Genomic DNA, 23,152 nt, shown 5'->3' with positions numbered 1-23,152 from the left:
CCCCTCAAGTGCTTGGTCCAGTTTTGGGCCCCCACTCCAAGAGGGACATTGAGGTGCTGGAGAGGGTACAGAGGCGGCTGCCAAGCTGGCAAAGGATTTGGAGCGTGTGTCGTACAAGGAATGGCTGAAGGATCTGGGGCTGTTCAGCATGGAGGAGACTGAGGGGGACCTTATCACTCTCTACAACTACCTGAATGGAGGTTGTAGGGAGGCGAGGTCTGTTCTCGCTAGTGGTGAGTGATAGGAAGGGGAAATGGCCTTAAGTTGTGCCAGAGGAGGTTCAGGTTGGATCTTAGGAAGAATTTCTTTACTGAAAGTGTTGTCAGGCATTAGAACAGGCTGCCCAGGGAGGGGGGTGAGTCGCCCTCCCTGGAGGTGTTTGAGAGATGGGTGGATGTTGTGCTGAGGGACATAGTTTAGTGATGTTGATGGGGCTAGGACAAAGATTGGACTTCATGATCTTGAAGGTCTCTTCCAGCCAAAAATGTTCTATGATTCTATGATATGCTCTCAGCTTACGAGTGCCTTCTAGTGCAGGAGAAGTCTTGCTGACCTCAGCAAAAGCTGTAGCAGCTATTTTGTTGAGATAGCACTTAACCACTGTGAGAAAGCAGCTTGATTCTCCTGCGTGTAGATAGGACTGCTCCCAGGCCATAAGCTTCATGGATGTTTCAGTGCCACACTGAATGGGGGCCAAGCTGAGGAACTGAAAAGGTGGCAGGAAGAAATTATTGTCCACAGCAGGACATCAGGTAGTCCAACCTGTTATTTTCCCTGAGCGACTTCAGACAGCTGGAGTGCAACTTGCAGATGACCTACTTGTCCTTCTCTCATTCACAGGAAAGTATATGTCTGCTAGATGCACTGGTACTTCTGATAGCGTGTGTCAGCCGTGTGGCCCAAACGAGTACATGGATGTCTGGAATGAAGAAGATAAATGCTTGCTACATAAAATATGTGATCAAGGTGAGCTGTTCATACTGAGGAACATTTTACTCCAAATTAGTGAAGCATGAAAATCAGAAAGTGGATCTGGGGAAATTGCTTTGTTGAGGTACCTGGCATTGGAGGCTAGGCCTGCAGAAGAGCCTGACAGAGAGGCAGGTCTCCAAACAGCAGAGATTCCGTGCTGTGCTGAGCACTACGACCGTAGTCTCCATGCTGCTGGTAATCATTACCTTCACCTGGGGCCATTTACTCCTGTGAGATGGATCTTAGGGGTTGTCCTTTTTGCCCAGCATACTGCGCACTCACTTGCCCTAACATGTTTGTCTCGCCCTTGAAAAAGCTGTTTGATTTCTACAGCAGCTGCAAGGAAAAGTATTGCTCAGGAGTGCCATCAGTGAGGATCCCCATGCTGATCAGGGGTCTCCCATGCTTCTGGCATTCAAGCAAAGCAAATAGATCGAACAGGAGGTTCATAAATTTGAAGCTTATTATCAGAGAGATTTTTACTCCCATCTGCTTTCTCTTTTAGGAAAAGCTTTGAGAGAAGTGAACCCAGGGAACAGCACGTTCCAGAGGCAGTGTGCTTGTACAGTGGGCTACCACTGGAGTGAAGACTGCGACTGCTGTCAGCGAAATACCATATGTGCACCAGGATTTGGAGTCACACATCCTGGTAAGATACGGAAGTGTGGTGTATAAGTGAAATACCCAGCTCAGGACTACAGGATAAGGCCAGCATCGTGTGGGTTAGAACATTAGAGAGTATACTTTAGACTCGCAGATGTCAGAAGATACATTTCTAAGTTATCGTTGCTGTGGCATATAACCCTCATGGACTATTTGCATTTTGAAGGCTTCTGCCTCTGTATTTTAAGTAATACCTTGGATCAAGTGACTTTTGCAAAGTATCACACAGACCTGGCAATAGTCGCAAGGTGTTCAGTGCATTTCTGATGTTTGCTGAGGTGTCTGACTGAGTCACTGGGTCATGCATTGCTCCAGCATTCAGGAAGCAATCCACTGGGGATTGTTCCTGAGGTTGGATTTGAAATTGTTTTTTGTCCAATGACTTTGCTTTGCCACAGTATAATGTTATAAGCAAGTTAAAAGTGATTAACACCTTTCAGGTAGCGCAAGTATTCTGTAGTAGATGACTTGTAATGCAAAGATTTATGACAGACATTTAATTTAGTCAAAAGTCTGATCAAAACCAAAATGTTTCGGGAGTGGAGAATAGACAAGGTCAAGTTCAGAGTTGTAATGAGCACTGGGAACAGCTGTGCCAAGCACAAGGAACTCCAACAAAGCGGTAGTGGAGGATGAGAGGCTGTGTGGGCCTGGAGCACAGTGGTGCTATTTTTTCTCCAGTCTAGAAAATCCTGTTGCAGCATTTTGTTTACTGTAGCTTCATAGAAGTGACGATACCAGTGAGTGTCACTGTCTCTGGCATAGAATCAACATCATCATCATCATCACCATAGAATGGCCTAGGCTGGAAGGGACCTTAGAGATCATTTAATCCAACCTCCCAGTTGGGAGAGGCAGGGACGCCTCTCAGCTAGATCAGGCAACACATGGGGACCGACCGGGGATAACATGGGGAAGTTAAAGGAAGGGGAAGGATATGATAGCTGTGTGCTGTTTTACAATAGCTGCAAATGGCTGCTGGTCACTTCTCATTTTGATCATGTGAAGTGCTCAGGTGAGACTAGCATATTTTATCTGCTTACACATGACTTGTTACTGCTGTTCTCATGTAATCTAAGATCCTTCTTTCCTTAGGGCAGCTTTCAGGAGGGTTGGGCGTGAGGGGTGGAGCAGGAGAATAGGGAGCATGGTCACCTTCCCCTCACCTGAAAGGAAACTTGGCTATGAAGTTTTTCTTCCTTTACTACACACAGTGAAACAAGACAAGGACACGATGTGCACCCCGTGTCCCAGAGGCTACTTCTCAGATGTTGCTTCATCCACCGACGAGTGTAAATCCTGGAGCAAGTAAGTTCCCTGTATCTTGTAAAAGGACCATGACAGCCAGAAGGCAAGGAGAAGCTTGGGTGAAAAGCAGTTTTCCGTGGGGTGTTTCAGGCTGCCTGCTAAGATGCACATAAAGCATCTCTGTTCACTGTGTGGTGATAAAGGCATTCTTACACTGAAGCTTGAATTCTCCTGGAGGGAGGGAAGCAAGAGAGAGCAGTAACAACAGAAATTATTAGATGACAAAGCTTAAAATAAGGAAGGTATCCAAGGTTCTTAAGGGTGGAGAAATGTTGTACGTTACAACAAAGTACTCCTCTGTGTAGGAGCCACAACAAGCTTACTCTCTGAGAACCTACCCTCTTTGTCTTTTTTAGCTGTACAGCTCTAGGGGTGGCAGAAGTCATGCCCGGTACTGACAAGTCAGATGCAGTTTGTGCAGAGCGGAAGATGCCTGAGCCATCGGAAGACGGTATGTGCCCTCGTACAAATTTTTGTAAGAAAGCAGCGGGGAGGAGGGGGAATGTGTTTACTGAGGTTTTTGGCTGGCTTAACTCCATTCCCATTGCAGATGACTCTAGAGGGAACAGCTATAGACCAAGACAGGGCTCTTAGAAAATCCCACCTTTAAAAATTACTTTAAGCCTGACGGGTCTAAGAGCCCATGCCCATCATATTTACAGCTCTTTCCTTCTATTCAGACTGCTTAAAAATATTTTCTAGCAGTGGACACAATCTCAGCTGAATGTAGCTCTCCCTTCTTGCCCCCCGCCCATTTCCATCTCCAGTGTGGATACGATACCAGAGAGGCTGCTTGCCAGGTATACAGTGATCCTTTATAACCCAAGATAAAGCACAAGTTTTGCCAGCTAAATTCTATAGTGTTCTTGAGATGTATGTCCTCCGTCACTGAGGGACAGCAAACACAGCCTGTGGGCTGCTGGCAGCTTGTAAGGGGATTTTCAGAGACTAGATCACACCTCTCTGAGATACTAAGACTGATTTTCATGGAGGTTGCTCAGTATTAGGTACCTTCTGTAAGGCTGCTTGTCGCAGAACTGCAGGAGTGCTGGAACCGTTGTCCTTATTACAGAAACCGAAAAACGAATAGGAAGGAAAAGGAACCCTCTTGTGTGGAAAAGAAGGTAAAATGAGCAAGGTTTGTCATACTGCTGAGTGCAAGCTGCATGTTGATGGCACTATCTTTTTTCCGTCCTGCAGGAACAAACAGGATCTTATACATGCTGATTGTCATCTTGTTCTTTGTGGCACTAATTGGCATTGTCATCTTCATCATATACTACAAGAATAAAGGAAAAAAGCTGACAGGTATGTGATAGCTAATGATATTCGTGAATGTGACAACTGCACAGCTCTCTGTGCACTCTGATTTCTTGGGTAACCACCAGGTTAAGAAACTCAGGAGTTATCTTGAAAGTTCTGAGCTATCCCTGTATCTGTCTGAATGGATGCTCTTTAACTAGCGCAAAGCCAGGCTTTAAATTCCTTTTATCTAGGCAGGCATAATATATATCACAGTATCCTCCTGCAGCCTTGAGAGCGGGATGGCCACGCTTGGGGCAGATGGGACCACTGTGTGGATGAAGAGGAGCTGGTGCTGGGGGCTTTTATAGCAACGCCACGTGGCACAGCAGATCCCTTGGCTGAAGGGAAGCCGGGAAAGATTTTATGGGGCTTTCACCACCTACTCTCTCCTTCCTCCCACTTTCCCTCCTCCCCTGAAAAATACACCTAGATAGCTTATAATATGGATTGCAAGACAAAGGTCTGATGTGTACTTGAAAACTTGATGCAGGCAACGTTTTTAGCTGAAGGCTGAAGCTCTGATGAAGTATGGAAGAAATACTAGAAGGAAATAGAATAAACAGTAAAGGTAGAAAAGTAAAAAATACTATAGCAAAAGCAATCTGGATAAGAGTGGGGTACTGCATATATTATTAATACAATGGAAATACCTTCAATAGTTTCTCTTTTAAGCCATGGGTCTCCTAAGTTAAGGACATACCTGTATTGTTCTGAGTTTTATTATTATTAATATTTTCTCCCCCCAAACTTGGTAAGCTTTTCCTGGTGTAGTTTCTCCATCATCTCCTTTCCCAACCCTAGCAATTTATGAAATGTTTTTGGGAGCAATGGAAGGGAAGACAGCAACCCTCTCGTGTAAAGTATATTTCAGCCTGTGTTTTAGAAACAGGCTGCCTCTGCCACACTAAACGCGGGTTGTGCTAAATCTGGAATTCCTGGGATGGGCCGGAGGAAACAGTGACTCTCTTTGCAAACCAAATACTTACAGTACGAAGCAGGTTAGGGGGGGAATGCTCTTTGTTTGGCGTTTTTTTTGCCCTGCTCCTCCACAGTGATAGTCCTTCGTTGCCTTTGCATGGTAAATCCTGCTGACTAGAGCCCCAGAAACTTGCAGGCTCGGGAAGAAGCTCTGCCTGCTTGCGAGGAGGCTGATGGTAAACATGCAAACTCAACATCAGAGAACCAGAGTCATTGCTGGGAACTGGCAGTGGCTGCATAGCTGATTTATCTTCAGACAAACAAAACCAGCATAAGCTTCCAACGTACATGAGAGCTGAGCCCTACAAAATCTCCTGAAAGTACGAAAAAGAAAACGAGGAGGATTGCTAACTCTGTTAAATGGCCATCTTTACCATAAAGCATTGTTGGACTTAAAGGTTTTCCTTGGGAAATATTCAGATTAAGCGAATTGCCCCATTAAGTACACCCTGATTAAGTGGAATATCCTGTGTTTGAGTCTGCCATCCCATGGTTTCAGTGGTTTACCTTCTTCTCTCCAGGCTCCTCACTCCTGTCTGAGAGTGGCCTTTGGGCCATCCATGTGACTTCTCTTGAAATAGACTGTAGGGCTGCAAGCGGGTCGGTCTTGGGCCAGTCATAGCGTGGTGTGACATATGACCAGGGAAGAAACCCCATTTGATGTGGAACACACTTTAACCGTGGTCTATTTTAGGAGCTTGGAAACATTTGTTCCACAGCAATATATCCCTGTTCCAGTTACAATGAATCCTCAGCTAGACCAATGCTGGGACACTTGAGCAGTCAGTAAAAACAGTCTCGCTGGGTTTTATTTAATATGATATTGTGGATTGTGAATGACTGTGGGTGTTTAGGTCTGTGGCTAACTTCAGTGCCTGCTATGTTACAGCTACTCTTTTTGTTTTCCCTGCAGCAGATCTACAGAATTGGGCTAATGAAGTGTGCAGCCAAATAAAAGGAACAAAGGTAAAGTCAAAGACATGAGCATGTTCTCTTTATTTTATGTTTTTCTCATGGTATTCCTGACACCCCTCCCAAAGAAGACTCAATGTTAATGTTTGGCTAGAAAACAAGTTCTGTGTTCCTCAAAAAAAGCTCCCAGCTTTGGCTTTTTCCGCCTGATTTTCTGTAAATGTGAGGCGTATGAAATCACCGTTCTCAAGTAGCTTCTGAACCTGCTCTCTGTTTTCAGCGTGTTTTAACAGTGGTAAAAGTTTTTGTGATGTAAGTTAAACATGACCCACCAGTTGCCAAACACCTTAGATTATGCCTAGGAGAGACCCTTTCTAAATCCTAAGAGGAGGAACAGCTTCAGTTGAGTTTGCACCTTTTTACGTACCAGAGTGCTCTCTACAGGGGAGAAGCCTGGATTTGAGGCAATGCCAAGAGTGCCAGACATGCAAGGCATTAAGCACAGAGCCATCAGCTAAAGAAACTGGCTGTGAGACACTTTAATTCTAGTGCTCAAAGAAATCTTTCTTGGCCATTGAGATGTGAAAAAAAGTAAGACCTTGCAAGAGGTTTTGCTCTGGAATAACACCAGATCCCATTCTTGAAACACTCAGATGGGGGCGCAGGCTCAGGTTCATGTGTGCTGCCTGCTCCACACTATGGAGGTGGACAGAGATGTCCCAGCCACACGCTTTCCCCACCACCCCATCCAGCAGCTCTGTCTAGCTTAGCTGTTGAAAGACTCAAATTCCATTGCTACAAAAAAAAAATCACCGCACACCAAACCAACCCACCTTTTTGAGCAGGCAGTTCCTCTTTTGTCCCATAACTGTTCCTGCAACCCCCACACACTAGCAGCTGCTCAGATCCTGGGGGACAGAGGAGTGAATCAACAGCAGTCAGTGATTGGCAGCATTTATACTCTCTTCTATCCTGAAAGACCTGAACAGAGGCTAGAAATGAAAGCTATCAGTCCTCAAATACCCGTCTTTACAGCACAACTTGCATGAACTGAAGGGAAGCCTTGAAGTTTTTCCCAACCCTCTTTTTTGGAGTTGCACCCAAAAACACAACTTACTTTGACAAGTATTGGCAGCATGACATCGTGGGCCTTTGCATTTGTTGGCCTAACATCCTCCAGGTTCAAAATAACCTTGTCCAGCTGACTTTTTCTTCTAGCTTGTCTTGGCCCTTCTGAATCAACCCAGTTTCTTTCTTTAGTTATTGCTGATAATAAAGGTTCTGCTCCCAGTAAGGCCTTCACATATCAACAGCCCTTCAGACACAGAGAGAGTTTCCAAACCTTATAAGCAGTTAGGTGGGTCTTACTGCTGGTCCACAAGGAACAGCAGAATTCAGCACATCTTCTAGACTTATTAACTTTCAAGTGCCTTCTTAAGAACTAGGAATAGTCTGCCCAAATTAAAGGTTATCACTCCCCCTAGATGTATTTTGTCACAGTTTCAAAGCAGAACACAATCACGCTTTAGGACTCAAATACAGCGGTGCTCCTCAACCTCAGCAGCTCCACACCAAGGAAGAGCTGAGATCTGCCCATTCCTTCTTTGTCTAGAAAATAACCTTCTACTGATCTTTTTAATAAACACGTTTTTATTTCGACTTTCTGTCAGGAGCCCCCCAGAGACGCATCTGTTACCGTGAACATGCTGAATGCTGCTGTCCCTCAGACCTCTGAAGGCACGTGTCTCCTGGGCCCCACTGCCTCTCCTGGAAACTCGTGCAGCACCAGCAGCCACGCTCCTTGCAGGAATGGGAGCCCTGGCATGGCACCATGTGAAGCAGGAGGGAGCCTCCAAGACTTTTCTGTGGTAACTGAGACTGATGATGACCATTTCCCACCAGTTCCCACAGAAGATGAGTACATGGATAAGGATCTCAATACCGCTGATTATTTATCTTTACCGAGTCGGACTGCCAGTAAAGCGGTGTCGTCATTTTCAGAACCGATGGAGGCAGGGGAGAATGACAGCTTAAATCAGTACTTTTCAGGGATTGGGAGCACAGAGGACATATCGGTCTCTCAGGGCTGTCACCCTTCCTCCAACACAGAGGGGGCACACACTGCCATGGATAAACTTCTCCAAAAATCTTGCCAACATGCCCACAGTTGCCTGAAGGAAACAGAGAGCAAAGACACAGATCGTTTTGCAACAAACTATGACTCAGAGAAGATCTGTGTGAGGTGTGGCATTTCATACAGGGAATCTCCCAGAAAGTGGAGCAAACCCTGCTGTGCTGTAGCTGACAGTGCCTCTGCCTCCCCAGAAACTGGATCCTGTGCACAGTGCACCTGTGGCTTGAATTTTCTCTCTGCTGGTCAGAGTACTCTAGCAAGTGATCATGGTATGGAAGATGCATCTTCAGATAGTACCAACATGAAGTACCAGAACACAAACAGAAGCACTTCAGGGACAAACAGCAGCACTTCAGACCTCCCTCAGGCGTCCGGTAAGCCTATTAGGCTTGACCTTTACACAGTTGTATGAGGTTATTCTCTGTGCTAGCTCAGTGTTATTCAGAGGGTCTGATTTAGGAAAAGGGGAGAAGAATAAAATCGTGCCTTCTCGCTTAATTGCCCTGAAGCTAATCTGAAAAGCAAAACTGAAGTAGTAAGGCCATTTGGTTTGTAGTGAATTCTGCAGATAATATGAGCATGTTGTCCTGCCCTGATCTAACCAGCAATGCAGAACCCATCTGGCTGTCACTGCAGAGGCCAGATGATTCTGCTAATGAAATATTTTGGTGATAGCAGGTGTGTGTATTGGAGAAAACTTAGAACGAGGAGAATATAAAGACTCAGAGGCTAAGTCGAGAAAGGACACATGATGCTCAACAGACAATTTTCTATTCAACAGCCTGCACGCACATTTTTGCCATTGGTTTTAAGTCAAGTTAAATTTATCTGGTGGTCAGTGAAACTCCAGCTGGAGTTGTAACCTGATGGCCACAACTGGGTCTAAGAGATTATGTTCAATTTTTGGCTTTTAGCTCTTCTTCTTTGTTTTTAATTTGCTAGGATATAAGTGTTCACCTAAAAATAGTTTCATACAGACATTGTTTCTCCACACACAAGTGCTATGTCCCCTAAACGACTCTGAAACACTTTTGCCAATTTACTAATTAACTACTGATTTACTAATTGAGTAAATATATCAGAATTGATATATTTATTAATTGATATGAAAGCGGGGGGAAAAAAAAATCACTGAAGCAAAACTAGCAGAAGGGAAGTTATGAGCCTTTTCTGGATGAAACCTTCCTCCCTAAGACTTTTTGTCAGTATAAAAGTCTTCAGTCTGCCTGTCATGTATTATTAGTCATTTTAGATTATAATCTCTTGAAGTCAGATGCTCTATTTTTATTTATGTCAATGCAGTGCCAAGCTTAATGAGACCTTAGTTTTGACTGGGACATCCAAGTATTACTGTAATACGCACAGCGGTTGTAAGCAGTTGCCCTCCTTTAAAACCACATCGTGCCTTAAAGGTTCTTATGGAGACATTCTTGTGAGTCTGCCAAAGCCCGAAAAGCAACATTTTGGAAGGCCCTTCCTCTCTCAACATGCACGCCATGTGGGAATCTGAAAGTGTGTAGCGTTCATCTTCCTAAGAGCAGATACTCTTTCTGCTGCTTCAGTTTCCTGAAATCCTGGTACAGTTTCACTGCCTGCTCTGTACAAAATTCAGCAGTAGTGAAGAGAACGCAGATTATCTTTTGTTGTGATTCTGGGGTACAACTGGAAGTCAAATCGCATTGGGCATTGCAGAAGTACTGCTTTTCTTTCTAAATCTGACAGGAAGAGGAAGAGAAAATGTTAAGGAACAACGGGGTAAACAGGGAGAGCTTTGATTTAAGTGAAGTGCTAGAAAGTGCCATCTTAGATCTGCAGCATAGTTCTTTATATGGAATTTTAATTGTGTCTGTGCCTTCGGGTATGTACATGCTATAGTGCCATCTGGTGAAACCTGAGCAGATACTGTGTTCCTCATTTGCCATTTTTTAGGCATGACTGCTGGAAGGTACTGACTGAGCTGTGGGCAGTGCGAGAGTGTGGGTTAGTTAATCTGTAGGTAATGCAGCTTGCTGACAGAGACTTTTTTCTGTCTGCACAATGGCTGGGCCCCGCTGCCAATGCCTGAGGGGTGGGACAGGGCTCAGCCATAGCTTCTACATCGAAGCACCCGGCCACGCTGGGGCTGTTGATATGTGAAGGCCTTACTGGGAGCAGAACCTTTACTATCAGCAATAACTAAAGAAAGAAACTGGGTTGATTCAGAAGGGCCAAGACAAGCTAGAAAAAAAAAGTCAGCTGGACAAGGTTATTTTGAACCCGGACAATGTTAGGCCAACAAATGCAAAGGCCCATGATGTCATGCTGCCAATACTTGTCAAAGTAAGCTGTATTTTTGGGTGCAACTCCAAAAAAGAGGGTTGGGAAAAACTTCAAGGTTTCCCTTCAGTTCATGCAGGTTGTGCATCGGTCATTTTGCCGGGCCTTGTGAAACACTCACATGGAATAAACATGCATGCAGAATAACTTTCTGTAAAGCTCTCAAAGCGACCGAAGACACAAGGCTTTGTACCCAGTCATGCTAAAACAGAACGGCACAAAAGAGTGATTGAAAAAATGGGAAGGAAAAGGCCATGGGTAATTTCACGAAGTTTTGAATTTAGTTCCCAGACATTCAGAATGACAACAGAAATTGTAGACCCTGTCCCTCCTGTGAAACAACCGCAGGGGACCAAAGCAAACCTCCGGCCAGGTGCCACTCACAGGGGTTACCACCGGAGATGGAGGCAAGCCTTCAAGCACTCTTTCAAACTCCTCAAGCCTAGATGCAGTCAGAACATGAAGTGTTGGTTCATGACCACCTCAGGCCATGTGTAGGGCTACAGCATAAAGCATGAGTGCAGTAAGACTTGGGTGAGTCATGATTAGGAACAGTTTTGCAGGGCCTTTCACTTCCAGATCCCAAACCAGCCCGGTTTGGCAGCGACAAACAGTTCTTACCACCTAGAGTCCATTAGATGGCTCAGAGAAAATGAATCGCTTGCATTGTTCCAGTTCTTAGTGAATAATTACCACAAAAATTAATCTGTTATTGTAACTAATAGCATCAGATAGACTGAAGAGATCAAAAGGCTGAAACGTTGCAGAGAACAATGGCTTTGCTTAGCCTCTGAAGGTGTCCCTTATAATTTCTGTGCTCTTGGGCCTCAAATACAGTTTTGTTTCAACACGTTGTCTTCAGAAAGCAGTGGAGATTTGCCAGCCACATTCAACTAAACATTATAAATATGTTAATCTGTTGTGGGGTTTTTTTTCCACCCTTCCCACTCTCACATATATTTCTAAATTCTTGATCTCATACTGAGGACTGGTAAACTTTTCCACAGTACCTTTTGCAAATGACAGGCAGTCTTTATAAAGGCAAACAGTTATTTTTGTACTCCCATTATGCCTAACAGCTTTGTTGGTGGCAAACAGCCAAATAGAATTGAACACGGAGGAAGCAACTGGCAGAGGAAAAAAAACCTCCCGCAAAGAAAACTCTTATTGACACCTTATGTTAATCAACAACACTTGGAAAGAAAGCAAAGAGCTAGCAATGCAGTGGTTTAGCTAAAATAAACAGGATTGCTTGAGGGGGGCTATTAGAGAGACGCTCTAGTGCTACCCAGACTTGGTTATGAGCAGGCACCGGTGCTAAGTCAGCACAGCTGGAGCCCAGCGTCCATTGCTGATGTGCAAACACCACCTGTGGCTGCTGGACAAACAGCATTTCTCTGCGCTGGGCTGTGCTTAGCTGCAGTGAAAATGGGAAGGTCTCAAGTGCTAAGGAACGTAATGAGGAAAGGTACAAAATGTCTAAAAGGTGTCAGATCAGTCCATGAGTATTGTTTAAGTGAAGCACAGCAGGAAGAACGTTTCTTAGGAAGAATGTTCATAGGCTAGGAAGTTGTTGCGGTTTTTTGTTTGGTTTTTTTTGCTTTTTTTTTTTACTTGGTTGCTTCAGTATGTTTAATTTTCAAACTTCAACAAGTTTGTTAGTTTGCTGTTGAAAGTTTGCTCTCAGTTATTTTCCATCTGCTCTGAGGGAAGTTTATTAACTCCCAAAGCCTGCTCCTGCTGTCACTTTAGTCAGCAATCCAGTCCTTGAATAGCAGAAAGATTGAATTTATACTGAAAAATCTCTAACCACAGGCAGATGACTGAAACCATAACTTCATTAGATTGCTATAATATGGTCTCTGTCTCTTCACTGGAGCCATCCTACATCCAGGTAAATCCATGAGGGCACTCAGTGATTACCAGAGGGTACCTACATGGAGGATCGGGACAATATAAGGTAATTGTGCAAGCTCCGTGTCATTTGGACATGGTCTGATGTTAAGTCTTTCAGTATTTATTCAATGAGCCTGCTACCTAGCCCACACAGTAAGACTGATTATTTACCAAAGGGGAAAAAAACCCCAGTGTGATGCCAGGGCCTCTAAAAAAAGGTGAATCTCAGAAATAATGATTGTTTCTTTACAATCTGTGGACAGAGGCAGTTTGGACACAGCTTGTGCCTCAGGCAGCACGGGGAGCATGAGATTGTTGGACTCTCTTTTGCTTCCCAGAGTGTAACTGAGAGAAAAAATGTTTCCAAGCCTTCCAGACAGGCTCCCTGTGGATGACAGGCTTCGTCCTCAGGAGGCAAGAATGGAAATAATGAAATGGTCCAGTGGAAGGCATTGGTTATAAGAGCATCCTCATGTCACGGGTTAAAAATAATGGAATGAGAGTAAAGCCACCACGGAAGCGGATTAAGTTCACTGTGCTAAGCATCCATCTTGTGAGGGGAAAATACTAATCACGTGTGTCTTCTTTTCTTCCCCCCTCCTTCCCCAGGAAATGTGACTGGAAACAGTAACTCCACCTTCATCTCAAGCGGACAAGTAATGAACTTCAAGGGTGACATCATTGTTGTCTACCTTAGCCAAAACTCCCAGGAGGGAGCAACGGCCTCGGGGCCAAGCGAGGAGACCCTGGGCAGCCCGGTTCAGGAGCAGACCCTCAGCCGCTGCGAGACTTTCGCCGGCAACACCCACCACTACAAGGAGAAGTGTGCCGAGATGCAGGGCGGGGGGCTGCAGCGGCCCGACAGACCCCTGGCCCAGGAGCAGGGCCTGTCTGGCCATGGCCAGGCTTCCCAGCCCATCCAGGAGGAGGGGAAGCTAGGACACTTCTCGGAGAAGGTGTTGAACTGAGGCGTCGTCCTTGACGGGCTGCAGGGCTGCCACAGGGTGGCCGGAATCCTGGGAGTCGCGACAGGTTCGCGGACTGTTGCAGGCCCTGGTTTCTCCAGGGAAATTTTACAGCTGGAAAAAGGACCCTTGTGGCCCATGTTGCCAGTGGTGGTTCTCGCCCTGAGGAGATTACCAGTGGGGACAGGAGCCACACATGAAGCTAGGCGTGCTGCTTCCATTGCAGAAGCAGCAGCGGGGCTTTCTCCTCTCCCTCACCGGGCGACAGGCTCCCCCCGTGCCCCTCTCCCTGGTACCTCTCCCTGGCAAGTGTTGAAGGAGAGCTGAGGAGATCCTTTGGGACGGGGACCTTGTGAGGAGAGCTGCAGCGTGGGGCGCTCCCGGAGAGGGGCCAATGTGGCGGAGGGCAGCACTGAAAGGGGACCCCTGAGCTCGCCTCGGGGTTTTGTTTTTCTAACTAAGCTTCACCCATTTTGCTGGGTCTTGGGCCTCCTCGATGCTTCTGGTGGTGGAAGGAAGCAGCAGCCCTCCCTCCCGCTGAGCGTAGCGCTGCTGCCGAGCTTTGGCTCCCTGTGGGGATGGGGCAGGTGGCATCAGCCCTTTCCATCTTTCCCCAAGGGACCAGATGCTCCAGTCTCAAACCAGCACCAGAGCCAAGATCCTAGTTTGCCCGTTGTTAACCTGTGGGTGTGAATAGGTGTAGCGCTGCCCTGAGCACACGATAACAAGCAATATACAGCTGATATGCCTTAAAAGCATATCAGATTAGTCCTGAGCAAAGAGCATTTATAGCTCTGGCCCCCAATTCACCTCTGCCTTGTTGCACCTCACCAGTGGAATTCAAACCCCTGAAGATGAGAGTGACGTGTGCCTGGCACGCTGATCCATGGATGTCACTCAAGTTGAAGGGACGGAGGTGCTACCAGATGGAGGAAGGGTCTGTGATAACCACCTGAGTGACAGAAGGAGCGGCTACCCAAAGATGGAGAATTTGGTCAGGATCAAGCTCACATTCCTTCATCCGCCCAAACAATGTTGTCATTCTCTCTGATATTTTCGTTAGTAAGCAGATCTTTACTTAGGTAGCATGAAACTATTTCCAGAGCTCAGCCTGTCTGAGCTGAAATCAGGGTGTAGCCACTGTCACACTGAGTGCTGTTAAGCAATGGGACCAAAGGTTCGGAATAATAGTATTTGTAGTTAGAAAGGAGTCTGGGCTACTCATTTGGCTTTGGTTCAGGTCCATATCCTGTAGCCTCCTCCAGCTGCCACTGGGGAAAGAAAAGTAAAGGGAACAGAGTCTCTTTTCCAGGAGGACTAGATAATATTTTTAAAGGTTTCCTGACAAGGGGTAATTTTCTGACATTTTCCTGCACATATGAGCACTGCAGGAAGTTATCTTCAGTCTGAGTCTTCAGGAAGGTCGATGCTGTTGTTTCCTACCAGACAGCAAAGAGATCTCTTATCTAGTGCAATCTCATCTGCCCTGATGGAAAAGGTCTCTGGTGGTGAAGGCTTCTCCTCAGAGAGGTTTTAAAGCTGAGGAGTTCACTGCACAGCTGCTCTGTTTGCAATAGTACTGCTCTGTGGGTGAAGAGCACTTATAAAGCTGACAAGGTGACCGCTGTGTCATGATGAGCTTGTTATCCATAAAACATAAGAATGGACTCAGCCACCTTCACCTCTCAGGAGAATAATTCTGCATTGTTTATATATCTGGGATGTGCAGCTCAGTGCAAACATGCAAGACTCTCTTGGATGTGCTGGCAAAAAGGATTTCCCTTTCACCTCTGCATGGCCTTCAGAACTCTAGACCATCTTAGCCTAGACCTGGCCCAACAGGTAGGTTGTCACATTCAGTGATGGCCCAAGCTACCTCTGCCTCTTTGAAGGTGTGTAACTGAGACTCTCTTATCTGTGGTATTCTTTTGTCTTTCCTGCTGGATCCTTTACAACCTCTGTCTAGCCTCCTCTGGCCTAATTATATATCCTCTAGGTAGTGGTGCAATAGGGACAAGGAAGCAGAGCCACCATCACCTTCATGCAGGGGGATGCAGATACATTCCCGCTTCATCTTCATTTGTTTCAGTTATATCTTCCTGGAAAGCATTTATGCAGGATGTCAGCGCTGATGGAAAGCATTCAACCAGCCCCATTTACAGGGCAGGAGGGACTGGACTCCTCAGCTCTGGGTAAACTACCTTTCTGCAAGTCTGTCTCCTTCTCCCTCTGCAACTTCTTTCTACTCATGGTTTGTATCCACCACCAGAGAAGACAATGGGGAGTTTACTACGTGTCCTCAGTGAGGACACATTTTTCACTGACTGAATTTCAGGATCTTAGTGAGCAGGGATTGAAACTAGGATCATCAGCAAGCGTGAAGAAATGAGTTGTAGTGGTCTCAGAGCTGTGGCCACTCCCTTATGGGAAATGCAATGTGCCAACAGATCTCATTCTTCTTCTTCCTCTAGAATCTACCAAAAATGAAGAAACTATGTCACACTCATCAGCATAATGCATGTTCCCTGGGTATCTGCCTGGCTGCTTAGACATGGTCCCTGAAGGGACTTCTTTATCCTCCTGATTTCATTTGTCATCAGTTTGGAGTTGGGGCTGGTGTTTAACATCTGTTTCTACAGCGGGCCCCTATGCATTGGGCACTAATTTGGAGGCTTCTGGCTGCTATTGTAATACACATAATTAATGACAATAAAAATCTTAAAGGTCTACCTGAAAAAAAGTGAAGATTTTATTTGAATTAATGGAGAAAATCAAATACAGTATTGTAGGCCTACACTCATTTTGACAAAAATAATCAAACATGAATATAAACACATTCCTGGTTAGGCTTTTGTAACATTTTTCATGTTTTAACAAAAAGTGCTTTCCTTCCCCAGTATGTGCCACCATGACACACATGCACATCCACGTACACGCATGGAACCAAACAGGAGCTCTCGCAGATCAGGTGTGATCGTGCTCTACCGCTGAGAACTGGGCACTGATTCCAACTCATTCCTGCACAGCATGTGTTTTTACAAGGCTTTCAGTCTGAGGAGTTACAACATGAATTCTCCATTATGAATATACCAGGTGCTCTTCAAACCCAGCCACTTCAGGCCTGGAAGGGCAGCAGTAATTTCGAATATAACTGTGGGAAAATGAGGCTTGAGCGATCTTTTTCTTAATGGCACTGGAGCAGCCCTTCTTATCCCTATAGAAAAAAACCTGTGGCATTGAAGATCGTTGTAGACAACTGCTGTTCATCTGTGTTCTTTGCTACATGCTCGCACAGAGATTGGAAATCACTCTGCAAGGCTTACAGCATAGCTGGGAGCATCACTAAAATGTTGTAATTTCTACTTGTCCATTCAGGTTCCCTTCCTTTCATCATATTGATGGTTTCTGAGCAATCACACCCCTGCGTCTATTATAAAGCAGAACTCTGCTGAAGGATGTCTTCGTGCTAATCAGGTATTTAAAAGAGCTATAATTTTATCACGTATCTCCATTCAAATTAGGCAGCAGCGTCCCATCACCACCACCCTTAAAAACCATCAGCAACGACTGGATAAATCACTTCTGCCGGGACATGACACTGGACATGGTAAAATGGTTGCACATTCTTCATGTGGAAAAGTTATTTCTGGAGTATGTAATATATATTATGAATAGACACTTAATAATAGTCCCTAGAAAACTGAAGTGTATTTGACAAAGTTGTTTGAGGTTTCTTGCAACGAGTGCTGAACCACTCCCAACCTGGTAATACCGCCTGGACGCGTTCCTGTGTGGCCTGCCCTGGGGGATCCTGCTCTGGCAGGGGGGTTGGACTAGAGGATCTTTCAAGGTCCCTTCCAACCCCGAACATTCTGTGATTCTGTGATTTTGTGGCAGTCGCTGCTGAAGCGAGGGGCATGCGATCCCAGGTGCTGGCGAGGATGAGTCCTGTATCAGATCAAAAGATGATTGTGGCACATGTTTCTTCTCTCTCCCTCTTGCCTGGTACTATCCTTATTTCCAGAATGAAGAGTGAATTGTTGCTATGTAAAAAAGGATTTCTCTCCGAGTTCCTCCACACAAGGTTACTCTGCCTTTGTGCTGTGGTGTCAATCACCTTGTTGAGTGGGAAGGTTGAAGCAGAGAACAATACACGTACAAACAACTCCTTAACAGCCTAGTTTACTTAACCGGATTCCATGGAAAAAGGTACTATTTTGCATACAACTGCTGGGTGCATGTTAATAAAGTGTTCTATGGGGCAAATCAAAAAGCAGTGTTTCTCCCCCCAAATCCTGAGGCGGAACTGCTCTTAAGCATTATTGCTTATCACACATGGTGTCCTTGCACAAGGAGATGGTGCAGGAGAAATTCATCTCTCTTCTTCCTTTTTTTCTTCTGTTCTTGTAGGGAGTTTTATAACTTCTTATTTCCTTCCCACTTTCACCATGTATGGGGATGATTTACTTGAATTGAATGTATGTTATTTTCAGTTTCTGTTACGCCTTCAAACCCATTGTGCCCAGCAATCGAGGCCGTACTTCTCCATGGGCAATGTGCTATTTTAGAATGTACCTTCAAAGTCCTCTGCCATCATCTAGTGTTTTTACCCTAGGGGATGCCCATGAGGATCCCACACACCCAGACCCCAGTATATACCTGCATTTCCCATTGCTCTCACTGCAGTGAGCCTGGTTGCCCAGTTTTTCCTTCTGCAAGGCACCAAAGCCATTTGTGGCAGCCAAGCAATTGTGTCGTATCCGCAGCAAGGTTTGCCAGCCCTCCCGTCTTGCCTTCAGGCTCCCTAGCACTCTTCTTGTGTCGTCAAACATTTGTCGTGGTTTTGGTGTAAAATGTGAGCATACATGAGCACAAACACAGGTGAAAATGCGTCATTACAGTTCTCTCTGGCTTATGAACAAGGCAATGACAGTGTGGTGTTAAGGAACTGTGTTGCGGTAGATCAGTATACCAGATTGTCCAATTGGATGTGTTTTAAAGCCGCTTTTTTTTCTTCTTCTTTTGGCTAGCTGGCTTATGGTTTCTTTGTTTGGCTGAGGATTACCACAGGCCTTCTGGCTCATTCCTCAGCCTGCCTGACTGTTTGATCGGTCCTTGGGCATTGCACTGCGTTTTACTGGCATCAAAGTTGACGTGTCTGTGGCACCATGTTTCTACTGGCAGTTTCGGGTTTCTATATGTTATATGCAGACGATCATATGCAAAATTGTTCCTGGTTTCAACTTCCCAAGAAACTATTAGGAAGGTTCCCAAGGAGGTCAAAGGAGCAACGGAGTGCTGAGGACCACCTGTACAAGCTGGACAAGTTGATGGGGCTCGGCAGAATGCATCTGAGGCTGCTGAGAGGGTTGGCCAACGTCACTGCAAAGCCACACTTCTAACATCTTTGATAGGTCATGGAGTTCAGGGGAAGTCCCAGCTGACTGGAAAAGGGCAAATATTACACCCACCTAAAAAAAGGGGAAAAAAAGAAGATTTGGGAAATTACACATGAGTCAGTCTCACTTGAGTCCTTTGAAAAATTATGGAATGGGTCCTCATGGAAGCTATTTCCAGGCATGAAGCAGAAGGTGGCAGCTTGGAGAAGCCAGCACATACCGCAGGTAACTAAGCCCTCTCCCACTGTCAGCAGTTCATTGATTGCTTCATCATTGCCTCTGTAGAGACTTGGAGGGCTGACCTTACTTGTGAAGATCAAGGTATAGAAGACATGAAATAAAATCTCCAGGTTTCTGTCTGTCAGTTAGAAATAACTTTCCAACCCCACTCTACCTTTTCCTTGTCTTTGTGCTTGCTAACATACGTGCAGTGTGTTAGTATCTTCTTCCTACTCTTGACATTTCTTGCCAGTTTGGGCTCCAGTTGGGCTTTAACCTTTCTCTCTGTATCTCTGCGTGCCCGAGTGGTTTTTCTATAGCCTCCTTTGGAAGCCTATTCCCTTTTCCATTTCTCTCATGTTCCCTTTTTTACATCTCAGTTCTCTCAGTAGCTCACTGTTTAACCAGGCTGGTTTCTTGCTGTGCTGGCTCCTTTTCCTGCTTAGGTGGAAGGGCTGCTCTTTGTGCTTGGAGAAGGCTGTCTCTGAAAGTCTCCCAATACTTCTGACCACCTTTGGCTTCCAAAGCAGACTTTTCTGGGATACATCCTCCCAGCTCCCCGAGCAAGTTAAAATGTGCTCTTCTGAAGTTCTGGGGCTTTATTCTGCTACTTACTTTCTTCACTCGCCTTAGGATTTTAAACTACAATCTTCTCACTGCTGCCAAGGCTGCCAGTGTCAGTCACCAGGTGGTCTGAAGCAGTTTTCATCTGTTTCTCCTTGCCTGTCAGGTCATCCGTGCAGGACAGCCACCACAAGCACTCGCCTGACATCCCCTGATGTCACCTGATGGTGACGCCTCTGATTTTGACTCAAAGGAACTCAGCTGACCTGTCTGCTTGACCATGTCCTCAAATAGCTCTTTTACAGAGAGTATAACCCCTCCTCCTCTTCCACCTTTTATTTCTTTCCTCAAAAACTTACAAACTGCCACTTTTATTCTAATACAGCTATTTTCTCAGGCAGTTTCTAAAATGACAGAAGAAAACCAACATTTCAGTTCCCCCAGGTTGTGGTTATTGGTCTGAAAGCTTTTCCTGGTGCCTGGGGATGGCCCTTCAAATTTCCCATTTGTAGGAAGGGGAGGATGAGAGGCAGAGACTGGAGCTGGTACAAAGAGGAGAGGCTGGAAGAGCTGTGCTCCCTCTTCTCACTGCCCTGTGGGGATGGGGGACAAGACAGGGACTTTCTGCTGCTGGGGAGGACCCCTGCCCCTCTGGCAGAGGCGAGGTGGGCAGCAGCACCCCTGAGGCTTTGCCATCCCTGGTGCTCAGCACCAGGTGTAACCCGGTGAGACCTGGGTCATCTCTCTCCCACAGGGGAAGAAGCTGCCGGCGAGCGATCTAGGGTTTCCCTCAGATTAAATTAGCATTGTGTGTCTCTCCAAAAAAAAAAAAATCAGCACTTACAAAATGAAATTAAATTGGCCATAGGCAGCACATGAGGACCAACCATGTCAGATGCAGAAACCGCTGCCCTAATCGGCTGCTCTTGTTGATATTCACTGGATTTTAATGGCAGGCTATTTAAACAAAGTCTCATTTATTTGAAGTACCTTAAATGAGGATTTAGAAGGTATTTTTCAGCATGCAGGACTGCCATTACAGATCTCAATTACTTAGCCTTTACAAAGCAGCTTGCTGTCTTTATTCTCTTTAGGTTTGATCAGTTCTAACATTTATTTATCTGTCTTCTCGTGTTGTAGGCACTTCTAAAGCACAGGAGTTCTTGCTCCCTGTGGGAAACACAAAACACTGTTTCCCCAAGGACGTTTGATTTTTGCATCATTTCAGTTCCTCATCAGGGTTTTTTGCAAGCTTAGCTGGTAATAAATGAGCTAGACAACAGATGGTGGAGCTCATGCTATAACACAGAAAATGGTTCTTTAACAGGGGTGTCCACTTCAAAATGCAGGTGCCTGCTGGTGCAAAGCCAAATTTCCTTCTGAGAATATCCTTTGAATGTATCCGAGAATGGGATGGACGCAAGTGTCTGTAATGATCGTCTCAGCAGGCTGCTCATAAATGTTTCCTGCAACCCCTCTTCTTTTCATCCACACGCCATGGATCCAACTTGTCTGGTGGATGGGCAAGACTTTGTGGACACGTTAGAAGTCTGTCCAGTTCACCATCTTCACTTACACAGATAATCACTGCAATGGTTTTGTCCCCTTGTTCTGAAAGGGTGCTCCAAGTAGGATAGAGAGAGGCACATAAAAATAAATCCACTTAAGTGCTTAGGTTTTGTTGGTCAGGCTGGCCTACTGTATTTAAATGTTGACACGTGTTAAATCTGCTCACTTCAAAGTCTTTGTCAAGTCCCATTCTTTTAACTGCTCTGTAGAACATTTTGCAGCTGGTGCTGCAAAAATACTAGGAGTCAGTTAAGTGGTTTTGCTTTTCTTTAGGAAGAGACAGAGCATGAGGAAAAAAGGATTCAAGCATTTGGTCCTCTTTTAAAAGTCTTGAAGACTTGTTTGCTTTTGTATCTCCAAGTGTTCCTGAGCGTTCCAGGCCACCATTGTGTTCCCTCACAGCGCATTTTTTTCTGCCAGAGAGGGCCGAAGGGCAGAATTGCCCTAAAGTAAAGATCAGGCGCGTTTCTAAATATAATGTGCAAGTGGTTCCTTTACTGGTTGGATGGACACAAGAAGCTTTGCTCTGCTTCGCTGTGACCAGGATATGCTTGCTGCAGGGACTGCACTGCTGCCGACATGAGTCCTTTGGAGACTACAGATACACAAAAGAAACCCAGTCACAGCAACAACTTCTTTAGCTCACATCTGCATAACAACAGCTGACTGCTTCAAGCAGCAAAGACGTGCTTGGGTTTGGTTTGGTTTTTGTTTGGGTTTTGGTTTTTTTTTCTCTCTAGTTTTCTTTCCCTCTCCTAAGCTTATCATTCCTTTTTTGGTGTAAATACAAAGGTCATGGTTTCCAGGATGCTGGGTGACTCATTCTCATGTTTGAGCAACGTGATCAAAATGGAAACTTAGAAGTCCCAGCATGGTGTGTATTCCCTGCAGCCAGTGTACGTGAGAAGTGCTTCTGTGGGCACTGGCTACCCTGAGCAGTGTCTGTGTCGTGTGTGATTGCTCGTGGACTTCTGGCTGTGTGTGAGATCAAAGAAAAGGCTTTGAACCTGACAGTGCTGTATAGAAATAAGCAGATTACTTTTTGCCATTGAGTGGATGCATGTGACATTGTTAGTGGCCATGTAGAAGGCTCAGGGGAGACCTTATCAGTAACAAGTGATAGGACAAGAGGAAATGGCCTCAGGTTGCACCAAGGGAGGATTAGATTGGATATGAGGAAAAGCTTCTTCCTGACAGAGTTGTTAAGTATTGGAACAGGCTTCCCAGGGAAGTGGGGGAGCTGTCATCCCTGGAGGTGTTTAAAAGACATGTAGATGAGGTGATGAGGGATGTCATTTAGTGGTGAGCCCGGTAGTGTTAGGTTAGTGGTTGGACTCAATGATCTGAAGGGTCTTTTCCAACTGAAACAATTCTGTGATTCTCTGTGTGTATACAGGGCCAGGCTGGCTGGGGCTCTGAGCAGCCTGGTCTGGTGGGAGGGAGGTGACCCTGCCCTTGGAAGGGGGATGAGAACTGGATGAGCTTTAAGGTCCCTTCCAACCCAAACCATTCCATGATTAGACTATGCCTAGCATTTAGGTCGTGCCTTAAGGTTGGGATCAACCAAGCAAGCCCTCCTGAAGCACTGTGGTCATGCTTATCCCTTTGGCCATCTGTGCAGGGTACGAAGGTGCCAACACAGACTCCTAAGGCTCAGGGGTGGACAAGGCAGTAGCACCTCGCACTGGGCTCACCAAGGGACCTCCCTCGGCCCACCTGCGAACACGCTACTCGAAAACAACCTAAAGCCGGAGCTGCAGCAGGTGAGGGGCGCAGCCTGCCCCTGGACATGAGGGACACCTGCCCTCGGCCCGGGCTCCTTCTGTTTGCCCAGCCTCCCCGCGGCACACAGGGAGGCAGGAGAACGGCGTCAAGAAGGAACAAAAAAATAAAACAAAATAAAATAACAAAATAAAATAATAAAGTGAAATAAAATAAAATAATTAAAATAA

At 45.6% G+C, this 23,152-nt stretch overlaps 1 protein-coding gene across 1 annotated transcript in view; it reads left to right on the top strand.

The window, feature by feature from the left end:
* Positions 1 to 13,452, top strand: part of TNFRSF11A (tumor necrosis factor receptor superfamily, member 11a, NFKB activator) — a gene marked incomplete at its 5' end in the record, with an annotated part of 13,902 nt that extends 450 nt beyond the window's left edge. The window contains 8 exons of the mRNA XM_009873722.1: positions 841 to 966; positions 1,478 to 1,621; positions 2,850 to 2,943; positions 3,300 to 3,394; positions 4,144 to 4,251; positions 6,140 to 6,192; positions 7,809 to 8,646; positions 13,094 to 13,452. Of these exons, the coding sequence (XP_009872024.1) occupies positions 841 to 966; positions 1,478 to 1,621; positions 2,850 to 2,943; positions 3,300 to 3,394; positions 4,144 to 4,251; positions 6,140 to 6,192; positions 7,809 to 8,646; positions 13,094 to 13,452 (1,817 nt within the window). The remainder of the gene's footprint in view (positions 1 to 840; positions 967 to 1,477; positions 1,622 to 2,849; positions 2,944 to 3,299; positions 3,395 to 4,143; positions 4,252 to 6,139; positions 6,193 to 7,808; positions 8,647 to 13,093) is intronic.
* Positions 13,453 to 23,152: the final 9,700 nt, after the last annotated feature.

The sequence above is a fragment of the Apaloderma vittatum genome, unplaced genomic scaffold (assembly GCF_000703405.1).
Source record: "Apaloderma vittatum isolate BGI_N311 unplaced genomic scaffold, ASM70340v1 scaffold2617, whole genome shotgun sequence".
In the NCBI taxonomy this organism is placed as follows: domain Eukaryota; kingdom Metazoa; phylum Chordata; class Aves; order Trogoniformes; family Trogonidae; genus Apaloderma; species Apaloderma vittatum.
The sequence above is the reverse complement of the archived record's forward strand: the minus strand, read 5'-3'. Positions and strand labels throughout refer to the sequence as shown.